The sequence below is a fragment of the Neomonachus schauinslandi genome, chromosome 4 (assembly GCF_002201575.2).
Source record: "Neomonachus schauinslandi chromosome 4, ASM220157v2, whole genome shotgun sequence".
Taxonomy (NCBI): domain Eukaryota; kingdom Metazoa; phylum Chordata; class Mammalia; order Carnivora; family Phocidae; genus Neomonachus; species Neomonachus schauinslandi.
In genome coordinates this window covers 16,557,557-16,576,025 of record NC_058406.1, presented here as the reverse complement: position 1 = coordinate 16,576,025, position 18,469 = coordinate 16,557,557, and the positions used below count along the sequence as shown (strand labels likewise).

The following is an 18,469-nucleotide window of genomic DNA, read 5'->3' as shown; positions in this document are numbered from 1 at the left end:
TCAATTTTTAAAAATGAAAAAGCTTCTAAAAACTCAATAATTATTTTATTCCTTTTGATTTTTAGGTTTGAAGACTTATTTCAAGGAAGGAAGACCATTATCCATATAAAGATGAAAACTGTGTAAGAAAAAAAATCTAACCTTTTATCAAAGAAACAAAAAATTTTAAGTTGGAACCCACGCTATTCAGAAGCTAAATCAAAGCACTCTTTTAATAGGATATTTCCAAAATGAACTAATAGACCATTCTGGACAATATGACTCATAAGTATCTCCTTCAGAGGGAAAAACCTTAAAGAATACAATTGACTTGGGGCGCCTGGGTGGCTCAGTCGTTAAGCGTCTGCCTTCGGCTTAGGTCATGATCCCAGCGTCCTGGGATCGAGCCCCGCATCGGGCTCCCTGCTCGTCAGGAAGCCTGCTTCTCCCTCTCCCACTCCCCCTGCTTGTGTTCCCTCTCTCGCTGTGTCTGTCAAATAAATAAATAAAATCTTAAAAAAAAAAAGAATACAATTGACTTTAATAATATCCTTATTAAAAGGAAGTACTAGTAGTACATTTCATTGAAAAGTAGTTTATACTTGGCGTTTGTGTGCACTTAACAAAGTCTGGTATTCTGGAAATTGAGAATGTTTCAAAGATGCAACCTTAATTTTTTAAAAGCCCCAAGGTTGCCTATGTATCTATCTTGCCCCCTCAGTTCAATTCCTTTTTCCCACACTTCACACAGGAAATTCCAGCATCACCTTTCAAAATGCAGTCATGCTAAAGCAGAAATGCCCTTTCTAATGATCTGACTGGCTCACAGTTTCTCTGAAAACACAGTAAAAGTCGTAAAATACTGAAGGGACTATAAAGACCTTTTTTGATAGACTAGACACACAGAGAAGGGGCAGGGGAAGGTGAGGATATAAATCCTCTATTCCATGAAACGACTTCCTCCCTGATTCTGATGATATAGGTAGCATTGAGTAGAGTGAGGTAACAGAGATATAAAAAATAACAGAAAGGAGGCCTCCATGAAAGTTACTTGCCTTTTCTTTTTCATGAAGTAGACAAAATAACTAGAATGACTAGTTTTCTAGTTGAAGAGTGAAAATAAAAGCCTGACAAGAATCTACATATAAAAGACTACTTAAAATTAGTAAATTACAGATGCACCATATCCAGTCCTATAACAGTTTAAAGACAAAAAGAATAAGGAACAGAGGGAAAGGAGAGAAAAAGAAAAAAAGAGCATCATGATTTCTTATGCTTTACATATTTTTAGGGTAAACATACACTTTAAATGATTCTATGAAGGAGGGGAGGGTATAAGGACTAGTCTATGCATAAGAAAGAAGACCTCTGGGTTCCACTCCACCAACCTTTGGTGTATCCTCGGTCATATCATTTAACTGTATTTCAGGTCCTAATCCATAAAACAGGGGTGGATACAATATTATCTGTTCGACGGCAGGAAGCTGGAGAAAATGACCTTAAGTTCCCTTCTAACTTTTAAGATGTAGGATGAATACATCAACTTGATGTGGATTTATAAAAGTCAAGATATGATCCTGGTCCCAAGATACTTATGAGGGTCATTTGGCTTTATTAAAAACAGAATGTTGATCGCTTACAAGCGATCTAACTGATCATCTCACAAATGCACGCTTCTGAACATGGCGAAGATCTGAAGAGAGACTTGAAGGGTTCAGAATAATCCCCACTATTCTTGGAAACACTTAAAAAAACAAAAACAAAAAAAAACACCTCATGTTCTACTAAACAGTAAGTCAGAAGCACCACAGTTTTATATGAAAGTCTGTTTTTACTTTCAGCAATACAATATATTGTTTACTAAAGCAGAAGAGTCAATTTATCCACGTTAAAACAAAAAGCAACAAGAAAACTCAATTTATTTCTTCAAGATTAAAGCCCTAAAGGCTATCCCTGATCCTCAACAGTTCCATGGAAGATCCAATTGTGCATCATTTGATGAACAGCATTCTTGAAGGTTTATCTGCCACAGAGACTCTGAACGAGGATTTTAACTCCTCTAAGATAACCATGTACTGATTATCAACCTCCAATGCTTGGGATAGCATTTAAGCATGTTTACTTCTAACATTCCGGATCACCTATATACTAATTTCTGCATTAACAGTGAACTTTGACCGAAGAGTAAAATACAAATATTTCCTGGACCTGCTGTACACACTGCAAAAGAGAAATAATTTTAAAGGAGACTTAACAGTTGAAAAGTGACAAACTCCAAAGTGAAGTAATACCTATTCCAGTTCTATCAAAATATATGTATCAGTCAGCTTTGAGCACTGAACCACACAAAAACATCCAGGGCAAAGGATGAAATCCAAACATACTACTTTGAATTCCTGGAACAAACTTGAATAGCTCTAGATGGGCCCTATAAATCATTTAACCCTTTAGTTTTTCCTAGAAGTAAAAATATCATAGTTCGATCTGAAAAGAAAGAGCATTTCGAATAGACTTTTAAAAAATGATTAATTTTCACGTGACAAAATGTTTAAACTACAAATAATTAACCATGTAATGTTAATTAAAAAATTGTACCCAACACTATCTAACAACCACCTCTGAAGAGTCCCTTGCCTGCATAATTCCTCTGACTAGTCCTAGAAGGCCTTTCTGTACCCCCCCCCCCTTTTTTTGGGAAGGCTTTTGGCCTATGGCTTCTCCTCTCTGTGTATATAACTATATTTCTTTTTAAAGGTCCCATGATTCCTAAATCTATGTTTTATATCATGTTTACTGTTACTATAAAAGCTGCTGGGAAGAAAAGGACCCGCCATCTCCTCAAAAACATGAAGAGCGGAGGGCTGAGATCGGCCTGAGGACTTCAAAAGGTTTTGCTTGCCTTTGTTCTGGCTACACTCTCTCCTATTCTACTACGCTGTCCTGAGGGTTGTATTTCCCCTGCGCTTCTGGCTAAAATGTGGATACCATAGCCAAAAACACTTGCAAGCATCAATCCCTGACTTGGCGGCTCTTGCTACTAAGTGGCAAGCATCTAATGCCACCCTCACCTGATGCTTGGCCGTCTCCATACCCTCCAGAACTGTCGTCTTGAAGTCCTCCTGCTTGCCCTGTGGAAGGAAAGAGGAGAACTCAGGGACCTTACTCCATAAATTAAGATAATATCTGGACATAAAGGCCTAATAGTTGGCGACTCACAAATTCACCAACTAATAAACCCATATTCAGAGAGCTCCTTCTTCTCGAATCAGGCCCAGGGAATCACATCATAGTCTTCCAAATTCTGGTCAGAAAATTTAAACTTTACACACTGATTCTTGTTGAAAGGTAGCAGAACGAAGTACATATAGTATTTCTAATCACTAAATCCTTGCTGTCAGTCTTACTTAAGTCAAGGTTGGTTGGGGGGAAAAACGAATTCCAAACGTCTTTTACTACTTGTTGCTAGACTGAGAGTTAGGTGTCACATGTGCTCTAGGGTCTAGAGCTGCAACAATTCAGCATCTGCTCAATCTCCCTTTATCTTTACCTTTCTATCCACAAAGAATATACTTAAACAACAAGCAAAAGACATAGTTTTAATGAAAAATATTCCCTTTGACTTCAAAGCAGGGACTGTAAAGATTCAGCTCCAAAACAAATTTCATTTACTATGCATGCTAGACAGCACTAGATCTGAATACGCCAGTGCTTCCTTAGTAAAACTTTCAAACACACCACAAGACACCCTGCAGTCATATGCCAAGTAATGTAGATAGACACACACAGTGGGGGCCGGGGGAAGGCAAGATATGGGGGAGCTTCTACCTCAAGCTACACAATAAGTCAGCTAAGAGATTTTCCTCATTGACGAATACGTAGAAATAACTTCAAGAAAAGTATCAAAGCTTGAAAGTTCAATCCGACGAAGTCAGAACAGATCATCTTCCAGATTCTTCCAAAATCTATCACCAAGACAGATGCTATGATCTTTTTAAGCTTCTAGCTACCTGGTACACTATGAGAAAACTATAGCATGATCTTTGAAAGATGAAAACACTCTGCAATGATCTAAAACTAGACAAGCTTTTAATTGATTAAAAGAATCTCAATGAGAAAGCAGACTGATTAACCATTATTTGAATTAAAAAGGAGCAGGAAAGTGAAAATGACATCTCTATCCTCATGTATTTGAAGGTGTTTAGATAGAAATGATTTTTGACATTAGAATGTGTTACTAGAAGCTATATGTTCTGAGGCTAGGAGAGAATCTCATTCTAAAATTATTTCACTATGCTCCTGTCTGAAGGGCCCTTGAGGTTTTAGAAGGGTATGGCTTTCAGACAAGGCTCAAGATATATGATTTGTTGTTAACAGCCTTTGGAAAAGGGCATTAATTATGAATAGATGACTCCTTATAAAATCCAGTCTGTAAGCATCTTGAAAATGCAGGCCCTTTTAAATTTTACTTTTAAAGTTTAAATAAGGGGTGCCTGGGTGGCTCAGTCAGTTAAGCGACTGCCTTCGGCTCAGGTCCTGGGATCGAGTCCTACATCTGGCTCCCTGCTCTTGGGGAGTCTGCTTTTCCCTCTCCCACTGCCCCGCCCCCCTGCTCGTGCTCTCTCTTGATCTCTCCCTCGCTCTCAAAATCTTTATTGGGGGGAGAGGAGGAAGGGCTCAGATCAATGAAATAAATACAGTTTCCAAGAATAACATTTAAGCACTAGGAAAAATATAGCTGCTGACTCTCTCAAATTATGTACCCCGGTTGGCAAAGAATGAAAGCTACAGTCTCCTGTCACGAAGGCATCTCACCACTTCTAAAAATAAAAACAAAAACCACTTTCAAGCTAGCCATTAAGTCCTGAATTATTTTATCCTTCCTATTTCTATCATTTGCTTTCTCCCACTATATGTCACACAGTATGCTAAATTAATTTATTTTAACCTACAGGCAGCTCTTGGCTGTTTTCTGTCATGGTCTTTAGACCAAGAAATCCATAGAAATATGGATTTCTTAAGCCTGATTTCTGTGCTCAAAAGCTTAACAAGGTTGCTCTTTTACAACAAGGTAGAGAGGTCTTTTCTGTCTTCTGCTTTTGAAAAAAGGAACAAAACTCACATGCTGTTCTTTGATAAAAATATGTAGGAGTAATATGAAAAATATTCAATACCTTGCCTACCCCTTTAAAGAGATCCCTCTTAATAGCAGAAAATCAAAATAGAAAGGAAACTCCAAAGTACTGCATAAGCAGAGAAATAGGAAAAACCAAATAGGTGATATAACCATGTAAGAAATGATGAGAAACAAAACAAGAAGTGCTTAAAATTAAGCAAAGAACAATGGGTCTCTTAACTTGATGAACGTTTAGAGATGAGGTTCCTCCCTTCTCTCTAATCCTAACACACTCATGAGTATTTGGAGGGTGCCTACTTCTCCAAAGACAGGTAACAGCATCATCTTTATTAGTGATATTCTTCTAGACCAATTCTTCCACCATCTTCTTAAAAACAACACACATACAAATGTTTGCAGCTAACTTTCCATCAAGGATTGCCTCTGATTAGAACATATAAAATGCCATATTCACTGTTCTTTGGGTCCTTCTGGCCTAGGACTCTGCTTCTACCAGTGGCACAAGGACATGGAACAGTAGGCAAGTACAGCTGTTACCCTCCAGGAGCTCAAATTCAAGACAGAAAATGAGAATATACAAAAACAACCTTTTCTTATCACCTTGATTTTGGCATCACTGTGCAGGAGACCTTTTGTTTTTATTCCCACCACACACACACACACACACACACACACACACACACACACACACACTCCTCGAGTTTGAAGTAGAGACCCTTAGTGCCTGTATTTGTGCGTATCTTCTACAAGTTGAAAATAAAATCTTTGGCTTATCTTACATAGCGGCCTTTCAGCTGCCCTCTAATAAACCCTCCACAGACCTGTTAGGTTATTCTTGAAGAACAGTGAAGTATTTTAGTTACAGTCACACTACTGGATGCTTTCTCATCTTGATTCAAATTCTCAAGAGATCACTCTTCCAACATCTTAAAAGGAAATCTATGATGTCTCTCAAATATTTTTATCTGACAAGCATGGAGGGCAGGATCAGTGATGTGTTGTTCCCAGGAACATACCAGCAGATTCACATTTTGATTTTAGTTTGTTGAAATCACATTCAAATTAATAACTTTTGTAACCAATTTGAGAAACTTCTAAGTCTGCTGGGAAGCAATGATTTTTAAACAGAAAATCAACTTATCAAAATTTAATAAAAACTGTACCAAATTTATAGAATAAAAGTGACCGACAAGCTACTGGTTTCAATTAGACCTGACAAATTAGCAGAGGAAAAGAAAAAACTTAAAAGTTTAAATCATCTTTGAACACATAAGTTTCCCTCTATTAACACTTCAGTTTAGCTTATATTTTAAATAATCTCACTAATTCAATGTTTACCTATTCTAAAACTTCCAAGCACAAGTAGAAAGTTGAACACATTATGTACCTATTTTCAAAGGGCTTATAATCAATTGGGGAAAGATGAAAAATATTATTTTTTAGGGAAACAAGAAGCTAACACAGACTTGAGGAATCAGGAAAGCTCTTCTGAACAAATCCAGAGATTTGGCAGTCCAACCACCAGCATGATCCAGAACACTTATAAAAGCAAGGAGAAAAGCACAGACATGGAACGTATAGAGAACCACACAGTACTTGCAGATGTGGGAGAGCAGGATAGGTAAAATGCGCCACTTTCAGCGCCAAAATCTAAACTTGATCTGAATAGTGATGGGGCAGAACTGTATGATCTGTCATAGGAAAGCAGCAAAACAAGTGATATTTTAATTAATCTAATCTGGTCACTTTGTACCAGATGGAGCACAGAGAAAAGGTGACCTAGATAAATGAGATATAACTGAAAGGCTGCTTAAATAATTTAGATATGAAGTAAAATTCACTAGAATAAAAAGGTAACAATGAAAACAGATAAGGTATAACAAGTCAAAGAAGCTGTTCACAGGAAGATACAGGACTTTAAAACAGACTTGATCAAAAGGGTAAGGGACAGTCAAGAAGACTCCAAGGTTTTAAAAGTTCACGAATGGTGGGATGCCTGAGTGGCTCAGTCGGTTAAGCGTCTGCCTTCAGCTCGGGTCATGATCCCGGAGTCCTGGGATCAAGTCCCACATCGGGCTCCTTGCTGAGCGAGGAGCCTGCCTCTCCCTCTGCCTGCCTCTGTCTCTGATAAATAAATAAAATCTTAAAAAATAAAAAAAATAAAAGTTCAAGAATGCTAATGCAATGGACAAAATGGGAAATTTAGGGAAAATTCAGGTAAATTAAATTAAATGGAAAGACTCTACTTAAATAGTCTTTAAAGTAATTAAAGACTAGAACTCCAGGGGCACCTGGGTGGCGTAGTCGGTTAAGCCGCTGACTCTTGACTTTGGCTCAGGTCATGGTCTCAATGTTCTGATATCAAGCCTCATGTCAGGCTCAAGGCTCAGAGGATTCTCTCCCTCTTCTCCGCCCAACCACGCCCCCCCCACCCCTGTCAAATAATAGATCTTAAAAAAAAAAGACTAGAACTCCAAAGTTAGAATGGGGCCAAAACTTTAAAATAACATGGAGAGGGGCGCCTGGGTGGCTCAGTCGTTAGGCGTCTGCCTTTGGCTCAGGTCATGATCCCAGGGTCCTGGGATCGAGCCCCGCATCGGGCTCCCTGCTCCGTGGGAAGCCTGCTTCTCCTTCTCCCACTCCCCTTGTGTTCCCTCTCTTGCTGTGTCTCTCTCTGTCAAATAAATAAATAAAATCTTTAAAAAAAATAAATAACATGGAGATAGTAATACGCTCAGAGAAGGACGCCTGGGTGGCTCAGTCCATTGTCTGCCTTCAGCTCAGGTCATGATCCCAGGGTCCTGGGATTGAGTCCTGCATCAGGCTCCTTGCTCAACAGGGACTCTGCTTCTCCCTGGCATGCTGCTCCCCCTGCTTGTGTTCTCGCTCTATCTCTCTGACAAATAATAATAATAATAATAATAATAGCCTCAGAGCTTGAAGCAGTTGTAAGTGTAGGACTAATCTCATAAGAAAAGTCACAGTTTCAAAGAGGAATTGGTCAGCGTAGACAAATGACAAGAAAAAGTTAAAATAATTGAAAGGTAGTGAGTTATTGGTGACTATCGCCACTTCGTGCTGCCTTCCAGTCCTCTCTGCAGTGAAAGGTGGCTTTAAAAACATCCTCATGGGGCACCTGGGTGGCTCAGTCGTTAAGCGTCTGCCTTCAGCTCAGGTCATGATCTCAGGGTCCTGGGATGAGCCCCGCATCAGGCTCCCTGCTCAGCGGGAAGCCTGCTTCTCCCTCTCCCACTCCCCCTGCTTGTGTTCCCTCTCTCGCTGTGTCTCTGTTAAATAAATAAATAAAATCTTAAAAAAAAAAAATTAACTTTTTAACATGCTATTTCCTTCCACATTCCATAGTAGGGATTTTCCTTACCTATTTTGTTGTAAAATCTTGGTTTGTAGTTCACTTTTCAAAATGTTCCAGAGAAAGTCTACAAATTGTATGCTGTTATACTGCTTAACTACCAAGCTTAAGGTGAGTTTGAGTAATTAACAACAAACTTTTCTAGTTTACCTTTTTTTTTAAATTAGTTTGTTTATGTATGTATGTAATCTCTACACCCAATGTGGGGCTCAAATTCAGAACTCCAAGATCAAGAGTCACATGCTCTTCTGACTGAGCCAGGCAGGCACCCCTCACCTGTTTCTAAAAAGGCCAATACTGAAGTTTACCCTGGACCTATTAAAAGAACCATAATAACTTTTCATAACTGATAACCATGAAAGAATTTCAACAAGAGAATCCCTTTTTCCTGCTCAAGTAAGTTTCTCAGAATGCTGGCTATCTACATCTTCTCAGATCATGATCAGAGGCTCCTTCCATCCTCAATATGATTTGAGTCTACACTGCTACAAGGAATATACAACTTCTTAGGCATTAATTAATCATATGTGTTCTTCTATCTTCACGTATCAGAAGATGCAAAAAAACAACAAAAGCAAAAACACAACTCTATCCTCGAATGTTTAAGACTTCTGTGATTAGCAAATACTGCAAAAATGTTAACATTTGTTATATCTCAATAGCTGATACACGGATTTTGATTAGGTTATTCTAAGGAGAGAGAATCTATATCAGAAAAGTACCAAGATTTGCCATTCCTCCTATGATTTAACATACAAAAGCTTAAGTGATCTATTTTGCAAGTGACATGTTACTGAAAACGGGTTACCACAAATACTTTAGTTTCCAAAAGTGATAGAGTATATATGTCAACGTACCCTCATTTTCCCCCCAAAACATCAATCCACCCTATTCCTAGTTTCAACTGTTTAATAAATACAAGGTGTTTGTACATGAAGATGGAATTCATATTTTCTCATTTGATCCCCATACCAAGCCCCATTTTGCAGATGAGAAAATCCTCATAGACCAAGTATCCTATTCTCCTATTATACCATGACCACACCAAATAAAGGATGGTAAGCAAAAAGAATTCAAGGAAATTATACTAATAAAGTTGCTCAGCTAATCAAATTACCATTTTGTCTTAATAAAAGACAAAACAGTGAAATGGAATCATTAAGAAACGCAGCTCAATCTGTCAAAGACAGAATATAAAACTGGTAGCATTTGATTCAATGGTTATCAGCCAAAAGCACTAAACAGTTTAAAATCAAGGAGCTTAGGGGCGCCTGGGTGGCTCAGTCGTTAGGCGTCTGCCTTTGGCTCAGGTCATGATCCCAGGGTCCTGGGATCGAGCCCCACGTCGGGGGCTGCTTCTCCCTCTCCCCCTCCACCCCTGCTTATGTTCCCTCTCTCACGGTCTCTCTCTGTCAAATAAATAAATAAAATCTTTTAAAAAATAAAAATAAAATCAAGGAGATTAACTTACTTCATAAAAGCTTAATTGAATTCCTTCATGTTTAATGTAAAACTTCCAAAATCCAATTTTGGGAAAAACATTTAAAAACAACTTCTGGATTCTCACCATTCTTTGAATACACTTTTACTGTATTGTTTCTTCATTGTAGCCAATTATTAAACCTGTAACCCTAAAGTGGACTGACTATAAATTCTTTGCAGGAAGACCTAGTTTTCAGCTCTGAACCCTCAGAACCCAGAACCACACCTGGAACAAAGCACTGTAGTTTTACAAGTAATGTGTGGAATAAAGTGAATGAGGAACTGCTAAATTTGGGGCAATTTTACTTTGTGTAGAAAATGTCTCTATTTCTTTTTTTTTTTTAATTTCCCTTCCAGGGCACCTGGCTCAGTCTGTGGAGCATCCAACTCTCAATCTCAAAGCTGTGAGTTCAAGCCCCACGTTGGGTGTAGAGATTGCTTAAAAGTAAAATCTTAAAGGAAAAAAAAATCTCTTCCATACTACCTTTTTTTTTTTTTTTTTTAAAGATTTTATTTATTTATTTGACAGAGAGAGACACAGCAAGAGAGGGAACACAAGCAGGCGGAGTGCGAGAGGAAGAAGCAGGCTTCCCACCAAGCAGAGAGCCCAGTGGGGCCCTGAGCCAAAGGCAGATGCTTAACGACTGAGCCACCCAGGCACCCCCCCCTTCCATACTTTTTTAAAAATCCCTCCACTGGGGCGCCTGGGTGGCTCAGTCGTTAAGCGTCTGCCTTCAGCTCAGGTCATGATCCCAGGGTCCTGGGATCGAGCCCCGCATCGGGCTCCCTGCTCGGTGGGAAGCCTGCTTCTCCCTCTCCCACTCCCCCTGCTTGTGTCCCCTCACTCACTGTCTCTGTCTCTGTCAAATAAATAAATAAAATCTTTAAAAAAAAAAAAAATCCCTCCACTTAGCCAAGGACTTTAGGAAGACTTACTTCCCTTCCACTCTTTTTCTGCCCCTAAGTCCCTCCAAATGTTTATACTAAAATGTGATATTTAAGAGTTATTTCACCTTATGGGATTTATGTACGCATTTATAATTCATACTAGGCCACAAATTACCTGTGAGTGGGGACCATGTATTGCACAGTGATATATATCTTGGCCCATTTTCAGTTATCTATCAAAATATAAAAATTTTGAATTAACCTAGATTACCTTTTCAGCCTGTGACTTTTTACACTCAGCTCTCCAGTAAATTATTCTGAGGCACAGTTCCAAATCAGAACCCTGAAATAATACTGTACACAAAAGAGGGGGGCAAGAAAATTAATCCTAGGTCTGCTTTCTAAATGTATGCACCATACTTCATATAATGAGAACTCAAATGATTTCAGGGACTTACTTGACACTAGCAGGCCAAAATGTTTATAAACAACTCTCTTAGGAATGAATTTCTAGCAACTTCTAGTAAATCTACAAAAGAGGGTCTCCTGCTGCATACGGGGGTGTAACGGAATTCTATAATCCTCCCCGTGGAGGTAATCTGAATCCATTCTCATGAAATCTGAAAGCTATTCCTGCTATCTGACTGTACTTGAAGGCATGGCAAGAGAAATCAGAGAGAAAAGCCTGGGATAATAGTTATGGCACGATAAACAGAATTATTCACTGAACTCTGACCATAACTATCCATGCTGCCAAACCCAGGACTTTTACTGACAACCATCAGTATGACTGCCTCACACAGGGCCCTAAGAACAAAGAAGTATAAAAATGTAGGGCCATTACACAAATATTAGGACCCCTGATTTTTTTTTTCTTTTAAAGTAAGGAAATCCAGGGGTGCCTGGGTGGCTCAGTCATTAAGCATCTGCCTCCAACTCAGGTCATGATCCCAGGGTCCTGGGATGGAGCCCCACATTGGGCTCCCTGCTGGGCGGGAAACCTGCTTCTCCCTCTCCCACTCCTCCTGCTTGTGTTCCCTCTCTCGCTGTGTCTCTCTCTGTCAAATAAATAAAATCTCAAAAAAAAAAAAAAAATGAAGGAAATCCATCTTCAACTCTTCTCTGGTCAAATTCTATTATACTAAGTTCTAAAGAACAGTCCAAAAGATTCTGCCTTTTAGATTTTTGCTATACTGAATAAGCAATTCATAAAGTATTTAGTCATCAATCTTTTGTCATAAATATTTTCACTATAATAGTATGTGTGATAGGGCGCCTGGGTGGCTCAGTTGGTTGGGCGACTGCCTTCGGCTCAGGTCATGATCCTGGAGTCCCGGGATCGAGTCCCGCATCGGGCTCCCTGCTCGGCAGGGAGTCTGCTTCTTCTCCCTCTCCCGCTCCCCCCTCTTGTGCTCTTTCTCTCTCTCACTCTCTCTCTCAAATAAATAAAATCTTTAAAAAAAAAAATAGTATGTGTGATCAAATTTCATTGCATTTTAAATTCTTCAACCCATACACACACATTTTATATATTTTCTATAATTTAGTACTTTTACTAATTCATGTTGCATCTCCTCTCATGTGATTTTTAAAAATATTCTTTCAACCTACAGTATGACTAATTACATGAACAGGGCCCCAAAATTATTAAAACCATTTTTTTTGTCATACCAATCTCTCACATCAATGATTTCTGTAATTCGTTTAACGGCCTATGTCTCTTTCAAACACACATACCACATACACACATCCGTAATTACCACGCACAACAGAGAGTAGGTACTTCCCTTTGTTTACATTCTTATAAGAATTCTTATATATTCTTTTTTTTTTTTTTTTTTAAAGATTTTATTTATTTGACAGAGAGAGATACAGCGAGAGAGGGAACACAAGCAGCGGGAGTGGGAGAGGGAGAAGCAGGCTTCCCGCGGAGTAGGGAGCCCGATGCGGGGCTCGATCCCAGGACCCTGGGATCATGACCTGAGCTGAAGGCAGAGGCTTAACGACTGAGCCACCCAGGCGCCCCAAGAATTCTTATATATTCTTAAAAGAACATAAACAAGATGAAGTGATTCTTCCTACATTCAACAGAATCAATAAAATAGGTTATAATACAGAGCTGTCATCAATCAGCTAACCATATCTAACAAAATTAACCAATGATTGGGGCGCCTGGGTGGCTCAGTTGGTTGGGCAACTGCCTTCGGCTCAGGTCATGATCCTGGAGTCCCAGGATCGAGTCCCACATCGGGCTCCCTGCTCGGCAGGGAGTCTGCTTCTCCCTCTGACCCTCCTCCCTCTCATGCTCTCTGTCTCTCATTCTCTCTCGCAAATAAATAAATAAAATCTTTAAAAAAAAAAAAAATTAACCAATGATTTGATGGAGCTTCATTACAGTAAATAGCACATCACTGAGGCTAGAAAAATGGTACAGGCACATGCACATGCTTTTATATATATATGTATGTATGTGTTTTTTAAACATACTTCTGATATCTCTGTTGAGAAATTCATTAACTTGAAGAAATCTTGAGAAAGGCATCTTAATAGCCCATTTCAAATTTCATTTTATTATCTTAAAGCAAGTTTCCATAAGTCTTAAGCTTTACACAACTAAGCTACTTCTAACCCCAATGAATTATATCTTCCCAAACCAGAGTTCCTAAACAGCTATGCAATACAAAATTTAAATTCAGAAACTAAGATTTTTCTGAAAATGTTCAACTATTGAAAGCCAGTGGAGTGAGAAAAAAAATTATGTTTTTGTATGAAAATAAAAAAGCTAAGTGCTAGCAAACCATTGATATAGTGAAACCTCTGTGAGGAATAATCAAAGGCACACAGGGTAACAAGTGAACCAAGAAAGGAAAAAAAGCAATTCTCTAACAGAAGGCTACTTTAACAGGGGTATTATTCTAAACCAGTAAAGTCCAACCAAGATTTTTACTCTGTTTTACAGATGCTCCACTAGTATGTGACACTACTAATAACCACTCAATTCCAAAGACTTTTCAGGTTCAGTTGGCATGACTTTTAAAAACACTTTTATCTTGATAGAAGAAATACTAGGAAACCAAATAAACCCATCATTTGTTAAAACAAATACATTCAGAAGTGTATAATAAATGTAAAAATACATGGAAACGTTTAGGAAAACAAATCATTTTAATTTTAAATATAAGCAGCAATACTTAGTATGAAAAATACATTATTTACTCATGTGACTACCACAGGACTACAGGCCACATTCAGTTATTACCAAAAACAGACAAATCTAAAAATTTTTAAGCCACAACAGAACTTCTTCCCAATTACATAAATCCAAACAAACAAAAAAACCCAAACATCTTGTTACCATAAAAATTCAACTTTCATATCGAGAACATTTTTCCATTGACCAAAATTCACTAAACCTGATTATCAAAACAACCTAAATCATCTCTCCAAGCCAGTCTCTTTACTCCTTTAGTTCACTTTTAAAGACCGTATCAGATTGATTTTTCCAAAAAATGTATTTTGGTACAATGCCTCTCGCTCAAAATACAAAATACCTTGGTGCTACCCCAGGCAGATCCTCCCAGATACGGAGTTCAAATTCCTTAGCCTGGTAACAAAGGCTCCAACCTTCCTTTCTGGCCTCCCCTCAGAATTCTCCTAAAGGAATCTTCCCCAGTGATATTTTCTGACTCAATGGACTTCGGAATACCTTGTGCTAACAAAATATTTTATTCTTAAGAATAACATTGTGGAAAGCCAAGCAAAATCTTCTAAGCAAACTTAAAAGTTGGTAAAAATGAAATGTATTCAAACCTTACTTATATAAGGTTTTGTATCTTTATACTTATATAAAGAATAAGTTATTTTCTTGTTATTACCTAAAATGATTAAGATGAAAATATCTAGTAAAGAACGAGACCCATGTCTTCTCTCAAAGACTTTAAGATACCCAAATGACAATGGTTCTATTCAATTTTTGAATAAAAAAATCACTCAAGTGAAAGAGCTGGTTCTGATAAGAGATTTGGAAACCCTGGACAGCTTTTAAACACTTAAACTCACTTGACAATATTTTATGATTCACTATTAGGGCCCAATCTATTTCTAAATTATATAGGCCAGTACGTTGCCACTACTTTTCTGGGGAAAATACTTCCCTAATTCACCCTGGAAATCTTTTTTTAAATTTCAAGTTGTTTTAAAGGAAAAACAACTTTACTTTCATAATTACAAATAATATATTGTAAGTTTTGGCTGTTATCAACACATCTCTGAGCACTGAAGATAGTCTAAACTTCAACTTTAACTTTCCCCCAAAATACTAAGATAACTTATTTAAACCACTGGATAAAAATTAAGCTACAGCATAACAGCATAAAGAGAGTTCCCCAGGGTGCCTGGGTGGCTCAGTCAGTTAAGCGTCTGCCTTCGGCTCAGGTCATGATCCCAGGGTCCTGGGATCGAGTGCCACATCGGGCTCCCTGCTCAGCAGGAAGCCTGCTTCTCCCTCTCCCTCTGCCTGCCGCTCTGCCTACTTGGGCCCTCTGTCTGTCTTTCTGCCAAATAAATAAATAAAATCTTAAAAAAAAAAAAAAAAGACAGTTCCCCAATTCCTAAATCTCTTTAATAAGATATTTACTTCTTGTAGCAACACTGCCTGACATTAATGGAAAAACAAACATACAAAAACAAAATAAAAAACCTCTTTCATGAAAAAGAAAATATTAACATCAGGTTTAAAATGCTCAGGAGGGCGCCTGAGTGGCTCAGTCGTTAAGCGTCTGCCTTCGGCTCAGGTCATGATCCCAGGGTCCTGGGATCCAGCCCCACATCAGGCTCCCTGCTCAGCGGGAAGCCTCCTTCTCCCTCTCCCCCTGCTTGTGTTCCCTCTCTCACTGTGTCTCTCTCTGTCAAATAAATAAATAAAATCTTTAAAAAATAAAATAAAATGCTTAGAGGACAAAGAAAGTGTGTATCAACTTGGTATATACTTAAGTCAGTTGTTCACTGGAGACATCAAAAAGAGGGTGAGGCAGCATCTAAACTATCAGATCATCTATTGAAGAAAACTTAGAGCTCTTGAACCAAGAAATCAGCAGCCTCTGGAACTATGACATATCAAGACTTATCCCCATGTATCTCATTCATTAGTAAGTCTACAGCAAAGGTAGAAGAAAACAAAGGCAAGAATCACAGAAGAATACAGAAGAAAAAGGAAGAGGGAATCAAGGGAGAAGTTGGAGGCAAGGACAGAAAGAAGGGATTAGAGCTAAATGTAAAAGACTAGAAAGAAAAAAAAAAAATCAACAAAAAGAGAGGAGGTGTTTTGAGGTATGGAGAAGGCTACATTTGCCTCAGGCACAACAGTCCCAGAGGTAACAGATCACTGCCAATAATTGCCCAAGAAGTCATTTTTTTAATAGTTGTTTTTTTTTTAAGATTTTATTTATTTATTCGAGAGAGCGAGAATGAGAGCGAGAGAGAGAGCACATGAGAGGAGGGAGGGTCAGAGGGAGAAGCAGACTCCCTGCTGAGCAGGGAGCCCGATGCGGGACTGGATCCAAGGACTCCAGGATCATGACCTGAGATGAAGGCAGTTGCTTAACTGACTGAGCCACCCAGGCGCCCCCAAGAAGTCATTTTAAGAAAGTTTTAGGAAAACCATTCTTAGAAAACCCTGGATTCCTGAGATAAACTGAACCCAGAATCTAATCCCCTTGTTTAAATGTTCTCAAACCATGTTTTTATTATACTTTATTATAATTAATGAAATTATAAATTTTAATTTTTGAGAGTTTTGGTCAGAATCTGGTAAGTTGTAAATCTGAATTTAAATTAACACCTGACCTGTAATTCTCTCAAGTGATACATCAGTAATAATCCTTTAAAAAAAAATAACATCTGGTGATTTATATAACATCACAGGGGAGAACCTCTCCCCCCAAAAATACTAAAACAAAAGATAAAACTTCTCAAATTAAATATGTCTGTATCTGGGTACCTATGCAAGTCATGCAAGATACAGCAGATGGGATCTGAAACAGACATTTTGTTTTTAAAAGATGCAGGACTATGGGGCGCCTGGGTGGCTCAGTCATTAGGTGTCTGCCTTCCGCTCAGGTCATGATCCCAGCATGCTGGGATGGAGCCCCGCATCAGGCTCCCTGCTCAGTGGGGAGCCTGCTTCTCCCTGTCCAGCTGCCCCCACTTGTGTTCCCTCTTTTGCTGTCTCTGTCAAATAAATAAATAAAACCTTAAAAAAAGAAAAAGATGCAGGACTAAAAGAATTAGAGAGGTAAATGGACCTGGAGCTATTAAAGATACAAAAAGTATTTTAAGGAGAAAAACTCAGTAAAAATTCAAAATCAAGAAGAGTTAATGAAATGCTATTAAGGCCAGAAGATAGGAAAAATTAATTAAGATTCTGCTTTTGTTTGGTCTCTCCAAACCAGAAAGGTACCCCTATGTGGTGTGGGTATCCTCAGTAGGACTTAGTCTGAGGGGATGTTAGTGAGAATTCTTCAAAGATGTTTGAAGCTCTGAAACCAATACTTTAGTCTCCAATAATCTTTCCACTGTCATAGGAAGACTTTGAGTTTAGAATCTCTTCATAGCCTTTTCTTCTACTATTCCTTTGAATGGCCACTTGAAGGGCCACTGGGTGTTTTCTTTTTGACCTCATATTTTTACATTTGTTCACCAGGAAACTGTTCTCAAAACTGATCCCCACTCTGAATGTTTTATCAGAAAGTATCTAACCGTGTGGTAAATGCATAATTTAACCAGAATAATTTCTGAACCATTCTATCTACAAATTCTGAATCAGAGATAAATCTGAGGCGTTTGGTCTTTAGATTTGGCTTTCTGTATGTTTTCTCAAATTGTTTATTTCTCCAATTTCCAAGTGCCTTATACTGCCACTATCCTTCCTTCACCATTTTTTACTTTCCTTCTATACATGTACAGACACATACACAAAATATCAGTACCACTGTATATGTATGCATGTGTGTATGTATATACATATATATACATACATACACACACATGAATACACTACAGACACATGACCAATATCAGAGTATAAACCAAAGATAAAGACATAAATAACACTGTAGAATAGGAATTAATCCATTTATTCTTATTTCCAAGATAAAACAAAACTAGTTGGTTACTATAACTCACCAGATGGTTCTTCAGGCTCACTTTCATTTTCCTCCTCTGGTGGGGCTTGAGGGGGTGGTGGGGGAAGCTTCTTTTCTTTTTCTGCTTTAGCATTTCTCTCTTCTTCTGAATAATACTCATCTTCTGAGAGGTTGGCCAAGCTTTCATCCATCTCTCTGTACTCTACCTATATGGAGATTATACCAGGGAAAGCTAAATACAGTGAACATCTAAAACCAGGGACTCAATTTGGAACCATCAGTGAATGTGAACTGCCTTTTAAATTCCAATTTTAAGGGAAATAAGCAAATAACAAGGAACAAGCTAGCTCATAATAGGTAGCTATTAAAAACAAAATCTCGGGGCACCTGGCTGGCTCAGTCGGAAGAGCATGTGACTCCTGATCTCAGGGTCATGAGTTCAAGTGTAGCCCATGATGGGTGTAGAGATTATTT

At 38.4% G+C, this 18,469-nt stretch overlaps 1 protein-coding gene across 4 annotated transcripts in view; it reads right to left on the bottom strand.

The window, feature by feature from the left end:
* Nucleotides 1-18,469, bottom strand: part of KDM1A (lysine demethylase 1A) — a 62,246-nt gene that overhangs the window by 34,306 nt on the left and 9,471 nt on the right. For 2 of the 4 annotated variants that reach the window (XM_044914415.1, XM_021684107.1), the window contains exons 2-3: nucleotides 18,036-18,201; nucleotides 3,048-3,107 (exon numbers count right to left, since the gene is read on the bottom strand). In XM_044914415.1, the coding sequence (XP_044770350.1) occupies nucleotides 3,048-3,107; nucleotides 18,036-18,201 (226 nt within the window). The remainder of the gene's footprint in view (nucleotides 1-3,047; nucleotides 3,108-18,035; nucleotides 18,202-18,469) is intronic. The other 2 variants (XM_044914416.1, XM_021684109.2) reach the window with 1 other exon arrangement.